Below are 24,057 nucleotides of genomic sequence, written 5' to 3'. Positions count from 1 at the left end.
TGAAAGCTGTAACAGTTTACAGAGGTTTGCTCTGCCTAGACTGATTATACGATAAATATTACAAGGGGGCCATCTAGTGGCTATTACTGGTAGCATAAGGTAGTATATCTGTGGCAGTCTATGCGGTGTCAGAGGAGGAGTAGTACCTCTGGTGGGGAACACGCCATGCTCCTTCTGTTTGTCCACCTTTGGTCCCCGTCTTGCACTCAGCTCTCACTTGTGGCTCCTAGAAGCTGTCAGCATATGACAGTGGCCACACACTTTGACTGACCGGCTAAACCAGCTGAGAGTAGCCAGTGGGTCTCAAATCCTCAGTGTGTTTGACACTTCCCCTGCATTTGAAGACAGGCTCTGGCAGATTGAGCAGATGGGACCCATAGTGGGTCCAAGTCTCAAGAAAGAAGTTCCTGCACGTGTTGTAAAGGGAAGCAAGGGGCAACTTGGCCAGTTTCCCAGCTTCTCGATCTGGCTCAGGAAATGCATGTGTAGCCTCAGTTTCTGTGCACACCTTCCAGTGCAGTTCAATATACATGACAACGGCTTCAGTGTGCGTCTTGCCCCTGTCTTGCCCTAGTTTCCACCAGAGACTGCTTCCAGAATTATTGCACATAACCTCTTCAGTACTTAAATCGAGGTGCAGCTTCAGAGCCCTGCTCAGCAGGAAGTACTTTGAAGAGGTCATCCTGTCGAAGCCTAAGTGACATCTAAGGGCTATTGTCAAGCGACGTTAATATAAAACCTTGTACCTTTTCTGGTGCTCCTTTGAAGAAGGGGGGAAATACAACTATAAATGGTAACTTGAACTGCTCCCCCTGCTGTACTATTGATATTCTTATAATCATCTGTGGCATTCTGTGCTGGGTTTCATTACGTTAATGTTTGCCATGTGAAACATTAATGTTTGCCATGTGAAATGTTTGCCATGTAAAACATTAGCTTCCTGTAATTCAGTTACTAACAGTAACTTCCCCAAACAATGCATGAGTAAGTGCATCTCAAGCATAACATGTCCCATAACAATTTTTCCTCCCCATGGGGTAAGCATTTGATGATACCAAAGAAGGGAAGAGATAAATTCACATTCCATTGTCATTATATGCTCAAATGGGTGCGATGCCATCGTTAATATTAGCAAAAAGGTTTCAGTACTTAGCTTGATGATAATGAGTTATTAACAGTTAATGGCCTTTTGGGCTATGTGAATAGTTCACTTTTTGAATAATAAGAATTATATGTCACGGGGGGGGGGGGGTCAGGATTTTAGAGATGCTTAGGTGGGGCATGGCCAAAAAAAGGTTGGGAACCACTGACCTAGACTAAGTTGGCTGGATTTAGTTCCCATTTACGTGAATAGAACTTAAGTCACTGCTCACTGTTTTCATTGGTTTCAGGGGACCATAAATCTAGTCAAAGGCAATTTGATGCTGGCTATTTTATTTTCAGCCCCTTTCCTAATAAACCCTAGAATTGCAAGTGCCTATTTCCTTGCTAAGGGACGCAGGTGGCGCTGTGGGTTAAAGCCTCAGCGCCTAGGGCTTGCCGATCGAAAGGTCGGCGGTTCGAATCCCTGCGGCGGGTTGCGCTCCCGCTGCTCGGTCCCAGCGCCTGCCAACCTAGCAGTTCGAAAGCACCTCTGGGTGCAAGTAGATAAATAGGGACCGCTTACCAGCGGGAAGGTAAACGGCGTTTCCGTGTGCGGCTCTGGCTCGCCAGAGCAGCGATGTCACGCTGGCCACGTGACCCGGAAGTGTCTCCGGACAGCGCTGGCCCCTGGCCTCTTAAGTGAGATGGGCGCACAACCCCAGAGTCTGTCAAGACTGGCCCGTACGGGCAGGGGTACCTTTACCTTTACCTTTTATTTCCTTGCTGCTGCACCCTAAGCTGGCATTCTCGAATTGCCCCCCTTAAAAATCAAAATGCCCCTCTGAGGGGAACCACGTGTCTAGATCCAAGCAATGCTTTGTGTAAAATGCGTCACAACACTTCAAGGACGCAGAGTTGGGAAAGGTGGCAAAAAAGGCAACCAAAATGGAGCTCCTCCCCTTCACTTGTTGCTGCCTCTACACCTGTCCCCTCCTTGCAAACAAGCAATGGCTGCAGAAGGAGCAGCAGTCTCTGCTTGCCTTGTCTTCTCCCTCTAGGTGGCAGCACCGATTGGGCCCAGAGGAAGAGAGGGCAAGCAAGTGGGGAAGAAATGGAGAACAGGGACAGCAATTAGGAAACGGGGGGGGGGGGGTGTTGAGGCCTACTGATGGCATCTTGACCAAGCAACCCCCTGAACACAAAACAACTGGATCTGGCACTGATTTTGGCCACATCTGGACAATACATTTAAAGCAGCATTATACCACTTTCACCTGGGACGCGGGTGGCGCTGTGGGTTAAACCACAGAACCTAGGGCTTGCTGATCAGGTCGGCGGTTCGAATCCCCACGACGGGGTGAGCTCCCATTGCTCGGTCCCAGCTCCTGCCAACTTAACAGTTCAAAAACATAACCAGTGCAAGTAGATAAATAGGTACCGCTTTGGCTGGAAGGTAAATGGCATTTCCGTGTGCTGCTCTGCTGGCCACATGACCCAGAAGCTGTATGCCGGCTCCCTCGGCCAATAAAGCGAGATGAACGCCGCAACCCCAGAGTCGGTCATGACTGGACCTAATGGTCAGGGGTCCCTTTACCTTTACCTATACCACTTCCACAGTCATGGCTTCCCCCAAACAATCCTGGAAATGTAGTTTGTTCAGATCGTGGAGAGTTGTTCAGAGGGCCCTATTCATTTTACAGTCACATTTTCTAGCTGAAGCTGCATGGGACAGGATAACCCTAGGAGCGACAGGATAGAACAAAAATTATGCACGGTGAAGAGAAAGCAAACTGATCTTTCCCTCCCATCTCATAAAAGTCAGGTGACTCAGGGATGCAAGTACAGTGGTAGATGAGGAATGGGGGAACCTTCTGGGTGCTGCATGCCAGGGGTGGGTCGGGCTGCAGCCAGATTTGGAGGGGGGGAGGAACAATGTAGCTGCCCAAAAGCCAGAGGATTCTATACCCAATTCCGGTGCTTTTTTTTCTTAAAAAAATGTTTAGGGGTACTCTCATTTTAACTCAAGAAAACCACCATTTTATAGTTCAAATCGGGAAAGATAAATACAGTAAATGGACAAAAGTTCAAAGATTCGCAAAATGTTTAGGGGTATGCGTACCCCTGCATTCCCCCCCCCCCGAAAAAAGCACTGCTCCATTCTATACCAGAAGATTCTATGATTCCAATTCTCTTCCAGCCCCTGCATTTCTACCAAGTTTCGCCATCTGCACAGGACTGTTAATTTGATGGGGTTTTGAGGCTGAAGTGTTGAAGAGGCTCCCTCCCCACAACTTTCTGTTTCATTGTTACGTTTCTATGGAATCGCAATCCAAATGCTAGGCTCACTCTTCAGTTTAATGAGACCACAGGCTGAAGCAACAGCAAAACAGTTTGTGCTTGCCAACACTGAAAGGAGAATAATGAGGGGTGGGGTGGGGAAGGGCTCTGTTTGCTTTTGGAGCGAATTGGCATTGGTCTTATCTCTTATCTGGGCCTTTATAGGGAGAGTTGCCAGAAATACAAGTGAGAATTTTATTGAGCATTCTTTTTATTGAGTGCTTCTTTGGTGCATGCAATCCTCATATGTAATTTGTCAGCAAGCCCTGTTATGTACCGTATATGCTGTTCTTTGCTGTGGCATACGGCCAAGGCAACGAGATCAATTTACTTGCTCTCTGATAAGATGCTAGTTGCCCCTTCACAGATAAGAAACCTTTGAATTTGCTCCACCTGCCCACAGCAGTATCAAATTTCCACATGTAGATAGTGTTTGGAAAGGGGATATAGAGAGACCTCATATTCGATCTTTCCTCTGCCAGTGGAATCTGAGAAAAGTCTGCTTGGAGGTGCGAGAACAAGACTCACCATGAAGACATTGGGTTTTTTGCTTCTTGTTCTGACACTCTTCTTCCTGTACTCAGGTGAGTCACCTATCATACTGCCAAGGTACCTTTGGAGAGACTTTCCTCTTGAAATTTGTGTTGCATTATACACTCACATCTCAGAAAGGGACACACACCAATTCCATGATTCCATGAGCTGGATGTAAGTGCCACAGGGAATACAAATGCTTAACATGTAGAATTTACTCTGCCACATGGAGAGGCTCAATGACAGCACAGCAAATTCCTGGTGGTACCTGGCACTGTTACCTGGTACTCTCCATGCCAATCCACATGATGAATAGCTTGCAAACATTAAGGACCCCAGGAGCCACCACACACACATTTTTGGTGGCCTCTACAAGGTTGCCATAACACACAAAAACAGAACTTATGTGGAGTTCTAAGCATCAACAAGAGGAAGTTTGACAGGATTGTGTTGCAAACCGATGGGATTTGAACAAATTTATGGGGGGAAAGCTTTCATTTGTGTTGTCAACCAGATAATGAATCTTAATTTATTTGCTCATTTTCACTTCAACTATTAATCAGTTATGTTATTTGGCATATTCCATGTCAAAGTAGTAAAGGAAAGGTAAGAGAAAATGCACCTCATTTTTCAGAGGTGAATAAAATGTCCCCCAATGGACTGCTGTTCAACAGGTGGCTTGGCTTTGAAGCTTTTAAAATTGTTGTTTTGGTTCTACAGTAGATACTGTTGCTGAAGCAAGAAGACCCCAACTGCAGGTAAGAGCCAGCTATTTCTTCTGATTACACAATCAATATCGTGTAGCTGTAGAGGAGAATTAAAGCACATAATAGTAAGTAAAGAACAATGAAAACAAAGTTTAGGATTAAACTAATTCTTGCACTGGTGTGCTGTTGAATCCGAGAGGTTTACAGGGGGCAAATGTAAATATCTGGTCCTGTCTCATCATCATATTCATTTCCATGAAGGAAATGTGCTCCTGAACGGAACAGGGATAAATAATTCGCTTAGAAATGGGAATGAAATGCATTAAGTAAGAATTGTGGCTCAAAGGCAGTCGGAACAACTCTACTATGAGCAAAGGATACAATATACAGTATGGAACTTTTTAGTTTGGAAAAATGGTGAGAAAGAGGGCACATGACAGAGGTGTATCAAATAACGCAGGGCATGGGAGAAGTGAATAGATAAATGTTTTCCCGCTATAACACTAGAATTTGGGGCATACAGTGAAGCTGAATTTTTGAAGATTCAGGAGAGACAAAAGAAAGGGCTTCTTCAGTGGTTGAACTATGGGACTGAATCCAACAAATGATAGTTATAGCCACCAGCATAGGTGCTTTTACAAGAGCATTAAATAAAATTCATGAAGGATAAAGCTCCCAATGGCTACTAGCTATAATAGCTATGCACTCCATGGGTGTAGCCAAGACGGGACAGGAGAGGGCAGCTATCCACCCCCTAAATCAAGTAAATAAATAAAAATATCTAACTAACCAACCAACCACATCGCAGATAGCTTGTTCTCCCCTCACTAACATAGGTAAAAAGGTAAAGGGTAAAGGACCCCTGGACGGTTAGGTCCCGTCAAAGGCAACTATAGGGTTGCGGCGCTCATCTCGCTTTCAGGCTGAGGGAGCTGGTGTTTGTCCACAGACAGCTTTCCAAGTCATGTGGCCAGCATGACTAAACCACTTCTGGCACAATGAAACACTGTGACAGAAACCAGAGAGCACTGGTGTGCTTTCAAACTGCTAGGTTGGCAGGAGCTGGGACAGAGAAATGGGAGCTCACCCCGTCGCAGGGATTTGAAACACTGACCTTCTGATCGGCAAGCTCAAGAGGCTCATAAAGCCTGCGGCCACTAACATAAATCCTGGCTGTGTCCATGATGCACTACTGCATAGTATGGGGTGTAAGTGGGTTGCCATATTTCAAGAAGTAAAAGCCCGGGCAAAAAGTTGGGGGAACTGGCTGAGCTTCCCAAAGTTGTTGAGCTTTTTGGGGGAAAGAGCTGGGACACATTGTGCTGCTTCTGGGGCAGTTTGTCCACCTTTGGGATCCCTACCCTGCACCCAGCTCTTCATGACAGCAGACACACCCTGGAAACGGCTTCAACTACCTGCACACAGCTGTTGTTGCCACAGCAGCGGTGGGTGGTTTGTTCCTTGCAGGTTCCTTGGAGGCTGGATCTGCAGCCCCTATGGAACCTGCCCCCTGAGGTGGTCACCTTACCTTGACTTATGGGTGAGCTGGTCTTTATCACCCTGCCCCATCCAGCTAAGCTGTGGCAATGTTGGTATCACGCGGGAGCAGAGATGGGGAGAAATTCTATTCAGTTTGCATTTAAAGGCAAAACTGTCACATTGCACTTTCTGATGCAATGTGGAACTGAAGCAAAGCTATTATTCAAAATTCACAAATATCGTATTTTTCCATGTAAAAAGTATGTTAGGAATTGTGGGTTGTCTTATACATGGATAGTGCATGGGGGGGGCATAGGATTGGTTGCTGCCACGAGCCGGAGATTGTCAACGGCATGTTATTGGTGGTTGCGGCAAGGGCTGGTGTTGATTGGCTGTCGCTGTGGCAATTGGGTGGGCAATTGGCGGCTTCTGCCAGCAAGGTGACAGACAAAAGGTGGCTTTTGCGACACGTGTGAGTGGCAGTGTAGGTCATGCGGGTGAGCTATTTTCGGCAATACCACCTAAAAAAAAGCTCAACAACTATGGGCAATCCTTCCCCAAAAAATGTCAACAATTTTGGGCAATCTCCCCCCCACTTTCTTAATTTTGAGTCCCCCAAAATAGGGGTTGTCTTATACACGGGAGCATGTTATAAACGTAAAAATACAATATCCAAATTTTGCACTGCATTCCTCCAGCCAACAGACGTTTACAAAAATGCATATATTAAAAGGAAAGTGTGCATAAAAAATAATATATTAGAGCCAGTGTGGTGTAGTCTTTTGAGTGTTGGACTACTATCTGGGAGACCAGAATTCAATTCTGTGCTCAGCCATGAAGCTTACAGGGTGACCCTGGTTGTTGTGAGGCTAAAATGAGGGGGGAAGAACTTGAGCTCTTTGGGGCAAAAAGGTGGGGTCTAAATGTAATGAACAAATAATGAAATAACATACAAAAAACAAATTATACCGAGGGAAAGTGCTTGCAAAAACGTGTACAAAGCGTGTTCTCCTTCATGGAGAGCACGTGTTGCGGTGGGGGCCGCCAGGACACTCTAAAGTTGGGCAGCGGGCTAATTGATTGTTGGCCACTGATGTGCTTCCCTTGTTGTTGGGAAGAAGTTAATGTTGCCATTTATTGATTGACAGTCAGAAATGCTAAAACTCCTCGCACGGGGCTAGGGCTTCCTCTTTTCGCCCGTGCATCAGATTGCCCGTCCCCCCCTCCCTAGAATAGGGTTGTTTGCTTTGACCTTGCTATGCCTGTCATGGGGTCATCTGCTTTGGAGCGGGGGCCTGGTAGGAATTTTGTCCATCTGGCTGATTGGCTGGGGCCATTTGGTTTTTGCCTACTGCGTAGCAAATCGTCACAACTTGTAAGGTTCGCGGTTAGGGATTGGTTTATGGTTTGGTTGGTTGAGGGGCATGGATTGGCTGTGCCTGCCCCTCTAATGCTGCTGCTGCAAGAGATTCCATTAAAGGAATTGGGGGCTAACTATTGCTTGTCCACTCTGTCAAGGGGGCTCGGACCATAGCAATGAGCTCCTGGTTGCTTTTGGGGTGAGGGCAGGTTCCCTGCTCCGCGTAACCCCCAAGTGTATTCCCCTATTCTGACTTTCGCATCGTGCGGAATGTCAGTCTGTCCCCCATGGTGGGGGCAGATAGTCGCAACCAATGCCTACGCAACCACTCACAAATTTGTATTTTAATAAAGTTGTGGCCAAAATTATGCCAAAAATCTTAAACAAAAATTTCTGTGTGATGTGTGAGTTATTGGGGTGGACCTGGGGACCTCGACACGCAATTGTAAAAAAAATAAAAAATGATTGGAATAAACCTGCCTCAAAATGGTAATAAACTTCCAGGAGAACATAAAGAGAGAAAACTTATGAATTGTAGCAGAAATATCTGAAGAACTGGTTTTAAGATTGGAAAGCAGAAACAGAGAGAACTGAAATGAACAGACCCCCTCAATTCCTGGAAACACATAAACAAAAAATAGATACAGATAAATAAAATGAGCAGTGTAAAGTTTATTCATTTATTTCATTTACTTAAGGCATTTATACAGCTCCTAATTGTTTGCATCTCTGAGCAGTGCTTATAAAACAAGGCAAAAAAAATCATGGAACAATGAAAGAATTTAAAAATTATAATAAAACCAAACACTAGCTTAAGCTGCAACAGAGCACAGTCATATAATATGCATGTCCTCTGGTGGGAAATAAAAGGTAAGTATTTGGCTTGATGGTTTTAAACTAGTCAGGGTGTACATCTGTGTGGGTGTGTAGGTATGGTCACATTTATTTCTTTGGTTTCAACATTAAAAATTACATTGAGTTGGCTTTGCACGTAAGCCTGAGAACATCCCTTGCTTTCTGAAAACACGGAGGACTATCTTACTATATGTTTATCGTACGTCTGCCCCTGAAATTCTCCTTCTCTCTTGGCAGAATGGTAAGGCACAGCATAACAATGCTTGGTGAATGATCATAGGTATTCACTCACTCTGTATTTATGTATGTGCTTATATTTATAACACTCAAAGAAGTCATTGTGTAGCTTAATGCTAAGTGGGCAAGGAAGCTTGAAAAGGTGCTATTGCTCTCTCGCTATCTGCAGGTTGATTGCCAAGGCTATCCGAGAAACTTCTGCACCCTGGAGTTGCAACAAATGTGTGGTTCTGATGGCCAGACATACAGCAATAAGTGCTTCTTCTGCAATGCCTTTGTGTGAGTACAGTTTTCCCATGATGAACAATCTGAAAAGGATGTGCAGGATTTGTAGCCTATTTAAGAGAAACGCTCCCTTACAAAGGGCTGGATCCAATGTTTGTGCAAGTTTTCTGCTTGTGTAGTGGATCTTCCCCTCTCTCCTCTCACCCCCACTCTGGCATGAGGAACCCCACACCTGTTGTAGGTGTTCTTTCAATCCTCTAAACCAAATTTGGAGTGGGTGGGAGGGCACAAGGAGAGGAAAGGGAAGTTCCATGGCACACGTGGAAGTCCTTGCCTGAACAAAACAACTGCCAGATGCAATCCAAATAATTTTGTAACATGAAACTTGGAGAATGAAGCAATTTCATCCAGTGTTGTCACCAACAGGAAATGTAACTTAGGGAAGTAAGCAGTTGGGCTAGCACAAACACTTAGGGCTGCACAGTGGAATTTCTCATTCCCTTCTCCCACCTGAACATATTTAGGAGTTGCGCATGGTGTAGGGGGAGAGGATAAGGTGAAGTTTCATTGCACAGCTCCAAAGTCCTTATACTAGTAGACCTGTCCAGTTGGAGGCCACCCTATGGTTGCCAATTTCAAGTGACCTCTTTTTTTCAGTTGATCCTACTCACTGGTACATTTCTTCTGTTTAATAATTTTGCATCTTGTGGATCCTCACACTCTTCTTTGTCTTTCTTTCACCAGCAAAAGTCGTGGAAGGCTCTCCCTGATTAGATATGGACCATGCTATGGAGCTAGGAATGTCTAAAGAACATCCACTAAAGAATGTCACCTTCAGTTCATGCCTTGCTCACCTTTTAGCATCACCACAAAGCCACCCACTGTTTCCTCCTTGCATTTTCTGCTTTAGTAGCTGAAGAAAACATTGCATCATCTTGATTGGATTTATCAATAAATAAGCTAAGCAGCATTATCTATATCAGAGTCTTCTTTCCCATTCTTACACCTCGTATATATTTGGGATCTGTGAAGAGAGAAAAAGTAGATGTTGTCATACCCACTAAGAGTGGAGCTACACAAACAGTAATATCATGAGTTACAGTTTATGCTTGACACTGTGGATGGTGGGTTGCCACAAAATACACCTGCCTATACATAGGAAACCAGCATATCAGGCAGAAGCAAGTCTAAATTTCAATCCTTCTGTCTGATGTTCTACATTTCTAATTTCTCCACCCCGCGGGGAAGCATTCAGTGATGTGATTCATGCACCAGCAACTTGAAGTGGTGCAGTCTAGCAAGAGCCACACCATTTAATTCTGCTGGCCACATAGCTTGTTCTTAACATCTCCTTTGAAGGACCTCATGGCTTTGCAACTAAACCTTTAACACAAAGTTTTACAATGTCTGTTTTTGGCCTGGTAGGCTGGATAGTTATCTGTTCCCATTTCCATGGGTCATCTTTGACAGGTAGATGGGACAACCCACCTGGCAATCACCTGACATCATGATTATCAGATCATGGAGGATGAGTTCATACCTGCTTTCTGCAGGGATCAGCTGAGCAATTGTGTTCCCCATGGATGCTTTCAGAGTGTCCCTATTTTGGTGTAGGACTCGGTGACCTACTAGCAAATTCATGTTCCCTTCCCATAACAGAGCCTGGCTTCTAAGCAGTTGTCCCTATTTGCTGAGGTGAGATTATACAGCATTGTGTTGCTCAGTTGTTATCTCACTCTTCCCAGTGCATTTCCCTGTCATTTTCCTTATTGCAGAAAGTCCCATTTTTGAGGTCCCCTGAAGGAAAGGGATACCTTGGGCGGGGGGGAGATATAGCCAGGCCATGGCTGGATGGAAGGGACACCGCAAAACAGTAGGTGAATTCATGATTTATTGCAGCTGTAACAATATAAGTTCCCTCCCTCAGTCTGACTGGGCAGTCCTGGGGGCAAGGGTGAAGGAGGGACAGGAGTCAATGGGAAGAATGTTGTCTCATGCCTATATCACATTTCAGCTTGAGTGACAGGGGTGTCCCATGTGGAAACTGGAGGTGAAAGCACGGAACCTTAAAATATGCACATGGCAATTAATTTATGGTGGAACAGTGCCAGTTGGTATATTCAGATTTTGGATAGTCCAGTTCCCTCCAAAAATCTTGCTTAGGTCAATGTGACAGGTACATAACTTTTGCTAACACAAAATAAAAACAGTAACAAAAATGTTGTTGTCAGCAGCAGCAGCAGTATTCTCATGCACTATTTCCGCTTTCAATGTTGAAAAGCTTTGAAAATATGAAAGAGATTTCATAAAAACCAAAAGCAGTTTGTTTTGTGGGCCTTGTTCACATTTGTAGCATTTGTGCTGCCGTCATGTTTCACATTTATTCTATGAAATATCCCCAGAAATGGAAGGCACTTTGTGAAATGGATGGAGCCTATATCCCATGTATTACAATGCAAAGCGTGTCATTAAAAAAAAATAAAAAATCCAGGGCAGCTTTCTAATATAATACCTTTATTCTTCTGGGCTCAGGTGTGTCTCTGAAGCACCTCTGACCAAGGCGTCCCTGTCCTCATAACGAGGAGGCATGGAGGTTATTTTACAGAAATTACAGGTCAGCAAAAATAGATGGCTTGTTCTTCGATGGCTGGGAAGAGAAGATATGGAAACTATGCATCAGCACTGCTTTTTGTGGCAGCATAGAACTAATCAGGCATGGATTAATCATTTTACATTTAGGAATATATAGTATATCATTTAGGAATATATCTATACCAGATCAATATATAGTATATCATCCTGGCCACTATTTCAGGTTTTGATTACTTTCCTCATCACAATTGCTTTCGGCAGGCACTGGGAGAATGATATTGGAACAGACATCTACACAGTTGGGTGTAGGGGTCAGCTGGGTACACTCGCCCCAGACCTCCGAGGGGCACCTTGGGGTCAAAGGCAGGGGCCTTCTGGACTTAGACTGTCATGCCAAGAATGCCTTGTGTCTCCAAACCGACTGGGGACTCCCACCTCGGGACTCAGACAAATTCTGCATGGGTCTGCACCTACACAGTCAAGCATCCTGGTCCTGCACAGCATTCCATTTCTCTTGCATTGTGCTTCTATCAGGGGTCAACAAGCTTTTTCAGCCATGGGCCAGTCCACCGTCCCTTGGGCCAGACTATATTTGGGGGGGGGGGGGTGAACGAATTGTTATGCCCCACAAATAACCCAGAGATGCATTTTGAATAAAAGGACACATTCTACTCATGTAAAAACACGCTGATTCCTGGACTGTCCGCAGGCCAGATTAAGAAGGCAATTGAGCCGCATCTGGCCCCCGGGCCTTAGGTTGCTTCATCATCTCGTCTCCTCTCCTGAGGGCTTCCTAAAGACACACAGCAAAATTATTTTGAGTTTTACAATCTACCCTGATTGTCTCAGATTTGATGGGATTTTTATCATAAAAGGCTTGGTCTTAAGTTTCTTCTGAGCATCACAGCATCTCACCAAATGTTTTAAGAGGCATTTGGCCCAGCAGTAATAATTACATTTCAGAGAGGACAGGGGAGGACATTTCCCCCCTCTCATCCCTTGAAACCAGCTGGGTGTGTGGGTGTGGGTGTGGGTGTGTTATATATACACGAGCTGTACATACATACACATGATGACATTTAAATCAGCCTGTAGCACCTTTCTTTCATTTTTTCCAGTTTAGGAACATGTCACTCATGAAGTGCTTGTTGTACATCAAACTGAATGACTGGATGTCTATTGTTCTCTTCTAAGATAATTGTTTTCCTTCAAAGTACTTAAAAAGTAGTATCAAAGCCACACCCTTCCCACACCTAACAACAGAAGGGTTAGAGTTTCATCCAAAATTCATTCTGATTTGATCCCAGAATGTCCCACTTTTCCTTAGGATGTCCCTATTTTCATTGAAGAAATGTTGGAAGGTATGAGGTAATGGTGGACACAGCGATGGTTTCCCTGCACAGTTCCAGCTGAAATGAATGGGAGATGAGGAAGGAGGCAGTAATGTTCTAGCACAGTTCCCATTCATTGCAGTGGAACTCAAGCAAGAGAAACTCCCAGTGGATTGTCCTCAGTGCCGGATTACCAAATAAGCAGAGTTACCTATGGCTCCCACACCTTTTAGGGGTCCTACGACTATGGATAAAAATAACATTGATTTGATCTCAAAAGAAAATTACAAACACATATTAGGAGATAATTTGCAAAGGGCTCCCCAAGATTTCAACTGCCTAGGGGCCGCCACAGGGTTTAATCCTGCACTGATGGTCCTGCTTATGTATATGTTTTGCAACCTAAATTGTTTGTACATTTGCTTTTGAGCTAGGTAAGGTGAGCCTTACTTTGCGGACTCATCTTGCCCTCTAAGAACCACATAAAACACTTTCAGTGTCCTTGCTGTAATCCAGCTTCATTCATTTCAGTGTCAGTATAATGTATGTTATATGCAAAGTGTGCACTGCTCGACATCTGAGTCACAGCATGAGTCTTCTGATCTGCCACAAGCATTACAATGGATATTCTTTGTTGAACAGGAAGGATCCATGTTAAAATTCACCCTGCCAATATTTATTCAAAGGTTCTATTTTAAACAACCCTTCAAAAATAGAAGTCACCTTCAAATATAGTAATCTCCCCCAAATATCTGCTGAAACCATCTTCCCAGGACTGAAGATGAATCAGCCTTCCAAGTGCAGGGCAGTCGTCTGTAAAATAGGCCACCCTACACTTGACATAAGTCACACATCAAGACAACCAAAATGTGTAAGGGGAGTAAGGGGAGAGGTATTCCTTAAGTACCATTCTTCCCCAGCCTGGAGTCCTCCAGATGTTCTGGACTTCCCTCCCATCAGCCATGCTGCCTACTGCTGATGAAAGTTGTAGTTTAGAACATTTGGAGAGCACCAGGCCGATGAAGGTTGCTGTGCCATTCTAGCCAGTGAGGATGCTGAGCTTCAGAATTTTATTTTATTTTAAGCAACCCTACATTTTGACCATCCAAAGCATGAGTAGCAAATCTGGGTCTACAACTTACCATTTGTGGTTCATTCTGAGGTTCCCTGCTGGACCACAGGGACTCCCTGTTTAGGAACAAACCTATAACGTCCTTTCATCTCTTTGTAGAATTGAAAAAACAAAACTGACATTCATAGTCTAAATAGTCCAAAGGAGTGTCAGCAGCAGCAGCAGCAGCACATGTAACCTATGAGACTCCACAAGCAGCAATGAAGTCGTGCTCTTTTATATTGCCTTCTCCCAACACTTCTCGTGAACAAATTTAGACTCTGCTTCCAAAATAGAAAGCTGTGTTGGAGCCATTATGTTCTCCAAATCTCAATCCTTCTATTATTATCTTTCCTGTGCCCATTAAGAAACAGCTCATAACACGTTGAATCTACACTGCAAGGACTTGGTAAGAATCCCATGTCACCAGTGCTGTTGCCCTGCTGGGTGACTGGCTGGGAAGTTCCAAGCTGTGAGAAGGCTATGATTAGGGAGGAAATGGAAAGTAGCAATTGATGGATAAATTACAAGCTCCAAGGAGTGCCTCGCATCATTATTGTCGTAGTCTGGGCTTGTTGTGGATATAGCAGCATGCCTAAAGGATGCGACAACCCCATAAACATCTGCTGGTGTCTTGGGCCAATGGTTGCTCTTAAAAGAAGGTGAAGATGTTTTCTCACCAGGTGGGGCCTACTGTGCTGGGCATATAAATAAATGGAGAGTTTGATGGGTCAGAGCTTCCCCTGAGTTTCAGCACTGACAACCCATCCGCTTGACTTGAACCCAACTTATAGGAGCAAAATGAAAACTGCAGGTGTCTTTGTGCTGCTGAGCCTGGCTGTATTCTGCTTCTTCTCAGGTAAGTGAGAAAAAAGGAGGACTCCACTGTTTAAAAAACAGCCTCAGTCTCCATAAAAGACTGCTCCCAAGAGGGAGAGGTGCTATCCCAGAATGTACCAGAATATTTTCCTACCGTTTGTTGTAAAATGAATTGTGCTTCTGTTGACAACACCAGTAGGGATATTAAAAGATAAGACAATTCTTGCTTGAAAGCATCATCACCTGAGCATTTCACCTATATAAGACTATAACCTGTGTCAACCTCAGCTATCCAGATTCTGGTGTCCATATCTGACATAACTGCTGTTCCTCATTGTTTTCTTTCACGCACTCTTGGGAATACAAGTAAGATTTATGCAGATCTGTACAACTTGGCACACACCAAGCCAAGTATGTTTAGTGGTCACGTATGACAACATGATTAAACAGTTTTACTGATTGTACTTTTATATGGCTGTTTTAAATGGATTGTATTTTTTTTAAAAAAATGTGTATTCCACCCTGGGCTCCTTTGGAAGTAAGGAGAGGATAAAATCTTAACAAAGCAAATAAATACACTAAGAAGAAAATGCTAAGCTAGTGCAATGGTGCTACCTACACACATCAGGACTGCATGATTTTTGTATAATATTATGTGTACCTAACAATGACGGTCTTTCTAACTTGAGGGAAACTTTGAGCAGCAATTGCAGAATTCTTTTCTTTCTCCCCTTGCAATTTTGTATGGTGTACACTGCCCTGTCATATTTTCATGAAAGTGAAGTTTATAAAGTTCAGTTTATAAATACATACAATATTCTGATTCTATAACTCCTTCGGTATTAGGTCTATAATATGTTAGTAAGCCTTGCTGTTCCTTTCTGTTACAGATGTTACCAGCCAACGTGAGGGAGAGGTCAGTGCAGCTGTTTTTATTTCCTTCTGGGATGTTGCTTGTATATGGCCCCATTTCACATCTAGACTTACTATTAGGTTGCTATGAAGAGACGAGTTCCTATCTTGACCCTGAAAGGGATTAGTTCTCCAATCCCGTGGTCCTACACACCTGTCCTCTCCCTTTGTGTTGGCATCTGGGGAAGGGGCAAATAGAATATGGCTCTTCCAAGTTTTCTGATCAAGGCAAGCAATTTTAAGGGGCATGGACAACATTGGTTAGGCTATCCTGATTCAGAATTGGCTGTTATAAAACTGTTTAAGCTGGTATGCGGAATGGCCCTTGTTTCAGTCATGAGTGCAAACTGGCAGGACTAATAGGACCATGGGCACAGATTCCTAGGGATCAAGGCAGTTTCAGGGGGGCTATGTTTTTTTAGGAAGCTGGCCCCCTCAGTGTTCAGATGGGATTTGGCTCTGCCCCTAGCTCCTCACATTACATACGTGGCATCAGGACATCGTGTGATATCCTGTCGGGCCCCCTCAGTCATCTTGAGAATCTGGATCCTCTGAACTATAAAGAAAACTATCACTTAAAGGCTGTTTCTTATCCCTTTAGGCTATTGACTGCAGTGAGTTTGATAACAATGAACCATACTGCACCAGGGAATCTAACCCTCACTGCGGCACAGATGGCCAGACCTACGGAAACAAGTGTGCTTTTTGCAAGGCAGTTGAGTAAGTATATTGAAGAGAGCTCTATATGCACAGCAGATGAAAATATAATTATTATGTTGCTTTCATGGTCAATTCCAGGCTTCAGGACTGAAAAAATGTCTACTGACTGATGTGCACTCTCTGTTGTGTTGGCTACCTCTATGCTACAGTTAGTGAAACTTATTTTCAGGATTTGCATGTCCTCTCCTTTTATGGAAATTATGTTTCCACCAACTTTATGTTTCTGCCCAGAGACCCCCAATGAATCCAGCCTTGCTAGGAATTAGTTTCTTGTTGAAGTCAGGAAGAAATTTGCCTCTATACGATGTTGGAATAAGGTTCGCACATTTAAGCATTCAACAAGTGAATGTACTTGTGATCTTCTGAGACTATATTAGAGCCAAATCAGAGAGATTCCCACTGGTATTAAAAAAAAAACAACCAACCAACCTACCAACCTGGGTTTACAAGAGATTGCTGTTCTATGAGTTAAGACTTTACAAGGATGTATAACTATGCAAACAAGGTAGGGGAGTTTTCCCAGCATGATGCATCAGCTACAAGAGGATTAAAAGAGGGAATTGTTTGGCTCCTCCAAGCTGTTGGTGACAACTCTCCCTATCGTAGCAGGATGGAGAGACAGTCAGTGTATGATGTGATACAGCTTTCTGGCCCTTGAATACACAGTCAAGATGGGGTAAAATGGGAGTTAAGAAGGCTTTCCAATCACGAGAAAGTGAGGCTCAGTGCCTTGCAGAGTTCTTTGCCCCTCACCAAAACTGGCAGACAAGAAATAAATGATAAAAAAATAATTCTGCATGCAAATAATGTCCATTTCTATTATTGGTATCCTTTTTGCACGAGTCAGAGTTTAGCTTTGGCACACAAAATGTGTTGCTTTGATGTAGAGAAAAAATAGATATGTGAAAGATGCATCTTTCAGATTGTGCACTGTTTGACTGGTGTCCCTAAAAATGTCACTGCCCTTAACAGTTGCTTGAGTTGCCTGTGGTGTTGGGCCTGCACTGGCCCTTATTGGCAGTCAAGGGGGTCTCCTGCTGTTAAATGGACTGGTCTGTTTTTACTCACTGCTATTCCTCCCAATAAACATATAGCAATTAAATCAGGACATTCCATTTTTGGGTACCCTGCTCTCAGTAGGGCGCCCAAAAACGCACGTTATTGTGATGTCACATGGACCGTGCGGGAGCGCACCTGGGAAGACGCCTGTCCCGGTTTTTGGCCTAAACATGTTGGAGGGTATGATATAGATACAAAATGACAAAGTAAGACTATTTCAGCATCTCAGAACCAGGATCCCTACAAATAAAAAATGAGAAGTGAAGGAAAATTAAGTCAGGAATTTTCTCTTCCTTAAAAGTTCTGAACTTGGCCTTCCATAAGTAGACTGGTATATCATTATTCATCAGTTCCTGCCATATATAATCCTGTGTCTTCACAGACCAATGGCTTTAATTTACATTTGTAAATCCTATTTTTCTAGGAAAAGTAACGGGAGTCTCGGTCTCCTGCACATGGGAAGATGCTCTTGAAGGTTTCACTGTTGCAGCTGAACACTAAGATGTCATATTCTACGCTGTACTGGTGAACGCTTAGAGAAGCACTATGTAGGGGTGTGAGCTGTCATTGCTGCTGTGCTCCCCTCCCCACTTTGGGCTCCTGGTGATGCTACTGTCTCCAGCACACATCTTCAATAAAGCAAAACTCAGCAGAATGTTTTGGCTCTTCTTTGTACAATGAGAAGCCTCAAAATGATGCAAAGGATACGTTCCACTTAATATTCACTAGGGGGCTCCATTGACTGGTGAGTCCACATTCTTCCCTGTTTCCAATCCCTCTCACTCTCATAAAATGTCTGTTGGAAAGGAGCAAACACTCTCCATGCAAGAAGTTTCAGAGAGTATTATGTTGGGTGCAAGATAAAACTATGAATAGTTTCTGTGATTTGGAAATTCAGGAGCATGGGGTTAATTGGGAGTAGGGCATGTTGTTCAGGAGACCATGGCTCTACACAGGTCTGCACATAATTCAGCGTCTGTGTTGCCTCTTTTCCTTTTCCTGATACACAGCCAGAATGATGATAGTGGCGGCAACATAGTTAAGACCCAAAAGAAAATGAGAGAGAGAGAGAGAGAGAGAGAGAGAGAGAGAGAGAGAGAGAGTTAGTTGTTGGAGCCAGGGGCCATCTTAATATCAGAGCTTGCTTTTTGAGCAGATCTGAAGATCCAAATCTGCCAGTCTAAACTAGTTTGAAGCTCCTTTTCCACTTCTTCTTGTTGTTGTTTAGTGGTTTCCGACTCTTCGTGACCCCATGGACCAGAGCACGCCAGACTCTCCTGTCTTCCACTGCCTCCCGCAGTTTGGTCAAACTCATGTTCATAGCTTTGAGTTTTCACTATATATTTTACACACACACACACACACACACACACACACTTTTCTGGATTCAAAGTGTGCTCACAGCCAAAACAAAACTATTTCTAAATAGCTTTTCTCTAGCACAAAAGTTCCTTTTCAGATTTTCAACATCAACTGAAAATTCCAAAGTCCTCAATTTTGCAATCTCGCCCTGTAGGTGTGTTTCATATCCGTGGCATTAAACCCTCTTTGGTGACCCATTGAGCAAAGAAATTGCCCTATGAATCCTGCAGGCAAGATGACCCAGCACCATTGAACACAATCCTGATATTCAGATCTGAAAAGCAGATCGACAAGTCTTTCTCAGCAAATGTCAGAGACAGATTTATTATCTATTCATTTAAAAGATTCACACACACCCTTTCCACAGCTGCTCAAGATGGTTCAGCTGAAATTATATGGAATTTTATGTGCTTCCAGCACATATAAAAACACAATAAAACCCCTTGTAAGCTTATATATATATATATATATATATACAGCACCAGATTTTGCATTAATACATATCTCATGTCATGCATAGCTCAGCTATGCTGATAATACCAAGGTTGCAGGTTTGATCCCCATATGAGACAGCTTCACATTCCTGCATTGCAGTGGGTTGGATGATGATCCTCAGGGTCCCTTTCAACTCTGCAATTCTATGATTCTATGCATATGATTGTACATATGCATGTTTCTCAGATAGCCCTATTTTTTTTTTTTTTTTTAAACTGACTTTGGGCTAGATTGGATAGCTCCCATTGAATCCAGACCACTCCATGGAAAGAGAGAGAGCTGACTCCAGCTCCCCTCTTCTCTTGCATATCTGCCCTACTCTAGATGTCTCTCCATGACCATGTGGGGTTGAACTATACCTTGTGCATGTAAAATCCAACACACACGCCAAAAAAAAAAAGTTGGTCTCCATAAAACAAATCCCAGTCATTGGATATTTGGCATGTTTGCTCTGAATTTTATATATACACAAACACACACTCAAGGATGTGTAAGGACAATTGTAGATCTGTTGGGTTGGCAAGCAGAGAAAGCACTCTCTTGCACACTTCCAAGCCTTTTGGGCTAGACTAGGAGACAAACTTCATCTAATCCAGCTCATAACTTGAAGGCAAAGAGAATAAAACCATTTAAACAAGGTTTTCAGTTGGAAGACTGGAGGTTGGGTTGTTTTAGTTGCCAGACGCACTGAAAACAATGCATTGTTTGGGTTACAGGAAGAATCAATGTATGCAAAGCACTTGTTAAGGACAATTTTTGCCACAGGGTTCTGCAGTTCAGGTCCCACTGATATTAGCTACATCAAGGGAAAAAAGAAAAGAAGAAGAAGCAGATGGCTTGAAGTTCAAAAATCTTTTTGTGACTTTCCACTGCATCACTCTGCCAGAGAGGTGCCTTATTTATCATTTTCATCTCCCAGCTTCAGGCAACACTGGTTAGATTATTGTAATTACAAGGGCATTTAGAAGACATCCTGGTGCCACTGATCTGAAGCCATGAGCTCTGCTTCCATTCCCTTCTAATAAAAAAAGGAGCAGAAAAGACTTCAGACAGCAGTAACATTTTAAAGAATATTAGTAATATTTTTTCTCTCTCTAAAATGGGGACCACACCATGTGCAGCTGAATGTATGGTTTCATCCCAAATCTGAACACTTGAAGCATGAAGCTCTGCCACTGCCCCACTCATCTGGCTGGGTTCCCCCAGCCACTCTGGGCGGCTTCCACCAGAATATTAATAATATTTTTTTTAAAGCGATAAAACATCAAACATTAAAAACTTCCCTAAAAAGGGCTTCCTTCAGATATCTTCTAAAAGTCAGACAGTTGTTTATTTCCTTGGCATCCGACGGGAGAGCGTTCCACAGGGCAGGCACCACTACCGAGAAGGCCCTCTGCCTGGTCCCCTGTAACCTCACTTCTCACAATGGGGGTATCGCCAGAAGGCCCTCAGAGCTGGACCTCAGTGCCTGGGCTGAACGATGGGGATGGAGACGCTCCTTCAGTAAAGAGTCAGACACTGGACTGAAACACACCCAAATGTCACTGAAGGGAAGAGCTATAGCTCAGTTGCAGAGCATCTGCTTTGCATCAGAATGTCCCAGCTTCAACCCCAGCATCTCCAGGGAGGGCTGGGAGAGAACCCCCTCTGAACCCCCTGGAAAGCTGCTGCTAGATGAATCAATGGTCTGATAAGGAAACTTCCTGTGCTAAATATGCTTACTGGGATGATGCCCCATTGAACAGAATAAGAGTAAATTTTGAGTTAGCATGTATTGACTGGGCTGTAAATATTTAAGGGGGGGAAACCATATGGTACTGCCCATGTAGGTATGATCTCATGTTTTAGAGCACTTACACAATCTCATGTTTTAGAGCACTTACACAAAAAAGACTTTTGCTTGGTGCTTTTTCTCCTACATTCCAAGCCCACAGGCAAGGGAGCATTTGTGATGAAGCACTCGATTTTTTAATTCCCCTCCTGCACTCTCAGCTGATTAGAGAAAGCTGTGCCTTCTTCTTTTCACGAACCACATGCTTTCTTGTTACTGCTAGTTTGCACACATGTTCAAAACACTACATATTTCTTAAGAAGTATGTAACCTGTTTTCTAGCAAGGTACACCATGCATGTTCTTTACCTAAACAGATTAGAAAATGTATGGGGAACTTTTGATCCACTAGATCAGAAGTTTTCAACCTTTTCGAGTCCACGGCTCCCATGACCAACTACCTTCTTTCTGCAGCACCACTGTGGGGCTCAGGAGCCCAGTTATGTCACCCCTTGCCTGCTGAGCTGGCAGCCTCTTAACCGGTTTCAAATACCCTCCCTTGTGGAGTGTTCCCTCAGCCTCCTCTCCTCTCTTCTTGGGAGTCCTCTGGCCAGCCACTGCTGCCGCTTCTGGTCTCTGAGCTCCCCCCCCCAAAGAGATGGTCTTCCGGGCTGAACTTCACTGCATGTAATGCTTTGAAGGAAAATGTAATGAAAATGATATATAGATGGTACATGACCCCAGTTAAACTTGCCAAAATATACCATTTGTCTGATAATAAATGTTGGAAATGTAAAGAACATGAAGGAACATTCTTTCACCTCTGGTGGACTTGCCCTAGAGTGAAGGCCTTCTGGGAAATGATATATAATGAGTTGAAAAAGGTATTTAAGTATACCTTCACTAAGAAACCAGAGGCCTTCCTTCTGGGCATTGTCGGCCAGAAGGTGTTAAAGAAGGACCAAACATTTTTTATGTATGCAACAACGGCAGCAAGGATACTTATCGCTAGGAGCTGGAAAACTCAAGATCTACCCACACTGGAAGAGTGGCAGATGCAGCTGATGGACTATATGCAACTGGCTGAGATGACTGGTAGAATTCGAGACCTGGGAGAAGAGAGGGTTGAAGAAGACTGGAAGAAATTCAAGATTTATCTACAAAAGTATTGTAATTTGGTCGAATGCTAAGAAGGATGCTAGATCATAAATAATTGCCTACCATTGAATTAGATTTGAATCTGACGATAAGTGAGATTGAGGGAAACATAAAATTTTTGGAGATTAGATTAAATTAACTGAACAAGATTTAAGAATATAAATAAGATGATAAATTGTTGGAAAAAATTTACAATGATGTAAGTGGGAGTGGGAGACGTGAGGGAGTCCAAAGAAGTTCTGAAAAATGTGTTATGATACATGTTATATTGTTTATTATTTTTGCATTTTGTATTTAAAAAAAATCTCAATAAATATTTATAAAAAAACAAAACAAAGAAATGGTCTTCCTCACACTGCCCAACAGGGGGCCTGGGAAGAGGATCCCCCCAGCCTTAGTGGCCCAACGGAGACTGGCAGAGATGAACGTGAGGCCAGCAACTTACCTTGGGAGGCAGCAGTGGCAGCAGCGTGCACCACCAGGCCTGCATGGGGAAAGGCTCCCCTTTGGTCTGGTGGACTGGCTGGCTGGCTTGCTTACTCCAAGGCCGCCTCAGCTCCTGACAACCAGCATCCCACTGCCTCAGGGCACCATTTGCCTGAGGAGCTTGTAGCCAGGGATGCTTCAATGAACAGCTGTACAAGCCTTTGGGAAGCAGAGACACAAGAGGGCATCAGAGGAGGAAGGGAAGGAAGGAAAGAGGGATGGATGCCAGTGTTGCCCATGGCACCCCTGACCATCATTCAAGGCACCCCCAAGGTGCCACAGCTCACTGGTTGAAAACCACTGCACTAGATTATGATGATGATATGTTTATTTATGCTTCACCTTTCCTCTGACGGAAAAGAAGCATAGCTAAAAACATAGACTATAAATTCATTACAAAACAATTAAACATTAATACAATTAAAACTATCTACAATACATTTAAAATATGCAAGTAATTACAATCAGTGCTTTTTTTCCCTAGAAAAATAGGTGCTGGTTACTCACCATAAAGTTGTTATAGTAAGTGCCACACTTTTTAACAACAAAAAAGAGGTGTCGGTACTGCATACCATTGAGTACCTCCTGGGAAAAAAGACTGAATTCACCTAATGTTTTGCAGTGGCCCTTCCATCCAGCCACTTCATGTTACTGTGTTCTGACGTCCACACGTACCTTCTCCATGGGGGCAACAAGTCAGATGGTTTGTTTGCCCTGTGGGAACAGTACTCCCACAAGCAGGACAAAAGAAAGTGGCAGGCCTTCCCACCCCAACTTGGAAGGACAGGCATGTGCTTCACTCTCAGACTAGGTGAGGTGAGAGTTCATGTTTTTTCCTCACTTAGCAGATTGGTTATCCATCTCCATATATGGCTGAAGCCCTCAAAAACACCTATGGTGAGCTCATTGCATCTGACAGGTGATTGCAAAAGAATGACGTGCAAGCGAATGTGGAGCAAACCAACACACTTTCTTTGCAGCATTTCTATGAAAAGCAGAGCCACTGTATTGGTGCAGTGGGGTGTGTGTGTGTGTGTGTGTGTGTAACACAAAGTCAAGTGTCAGCATTAGGCCACTGTTCCAAGAGTGGACACAGCACCAGCCTTTAGAACTAATGCTCAGCTTGCTCTGCAACAGGCTTCCTAGGCGGGTTATTAGGTCGTTACTTTTCATTTATGGACAGAGCACTGGGGAGGTAACTCTGACGCATGCAGCTGCGAGGAATGCATCTGTATAGCTTTCAGTCTTAATCAGTGTGTGTGTTTATGGTTCCTGCAGTCAAATGCTGTTTTGACAGGCCGCAGCCTACGTGGCTGTAACTACTGTCAAGCAGTTGTTTCTTTCTGGTCTCCCTGCTGCGCAACATGGGAAATGGCCAAGTTATCTCAGTTATAAGTTTCAGATGTTTACAAAGCAGCACATAAT

General features: G+C 43.7%; 2 protein-coding genes across 2 annotated transcripts; both read left to right on the top strand.

Annotated features, from left to right (window-relative positions):
* Window positions 1–3,812: 3,812 nt before the first annotated feature.
* LOC307211599 (ovomucoid-like) lies at window positions 3,813–9,787 on the top strand. Its single transcript, XM_079968349.1, has 4 exons — window positions 3,813–4,004; window positions 4,678–4,712; window positions 8,762–8,871; window positions 9,562–9,787. The coding sequence occupies exons 1-4, from the start codon at window positions 3,950–3,952 to the stop codon at window positions 9,623–9,625; spliced, it is 264 nt and encodes an 87-aa protein (XP_079824475.1). The 5' UTR covers window positions 3,813–3,949; the 3' UTR covers window positions 9,626–9,787.
* A 4,520-nt stretch (window positions 9,788–14,307) lies between these two features.
* LOC307209906 (serine protease inhibitor Kazal-type 6-like) lies at window positions 14,308–18,016 on the top strand. Its single transcript, XM_079965282.1, has 4 exons — window positions 14,308–14,710; window positions 15,561–15,586; window positions 16,184–16,302; window positions 17,786–18,016. Exons 1-4 carry the CDS (start codon window positions 14,653–14,655, stop codon window positions 17,832–17,834), a joined length of 252 nt encoding a protein of 83 aa, XP_079821408.1. The 5' UTR covers window positions 14,308–14,652; the 3' UTR covers window positions 17,835–18,016.
* The last annotated feature ends 6,041 nt before the right edge of the window (window positions 18,017–24,057 follow it).

Source organism: Podarcis cretensis (assembly GCF_951804945.1).
Source record: "Podarcis cretensis genome assembly, chromosome: 2".
Taxonomy (NCBI): domain Eukaryota; kingdom Metazoa; phylum Chordata; class Lepidosauria; order Squamata; family Lacertidae; genus Podarcis; species Podarcis cretensis.
The sequence above is the reverse complement of the archived record's forward strand: the minus strand, read 5'-3'. Positions and strand labels throughout refer to the sequence as shown.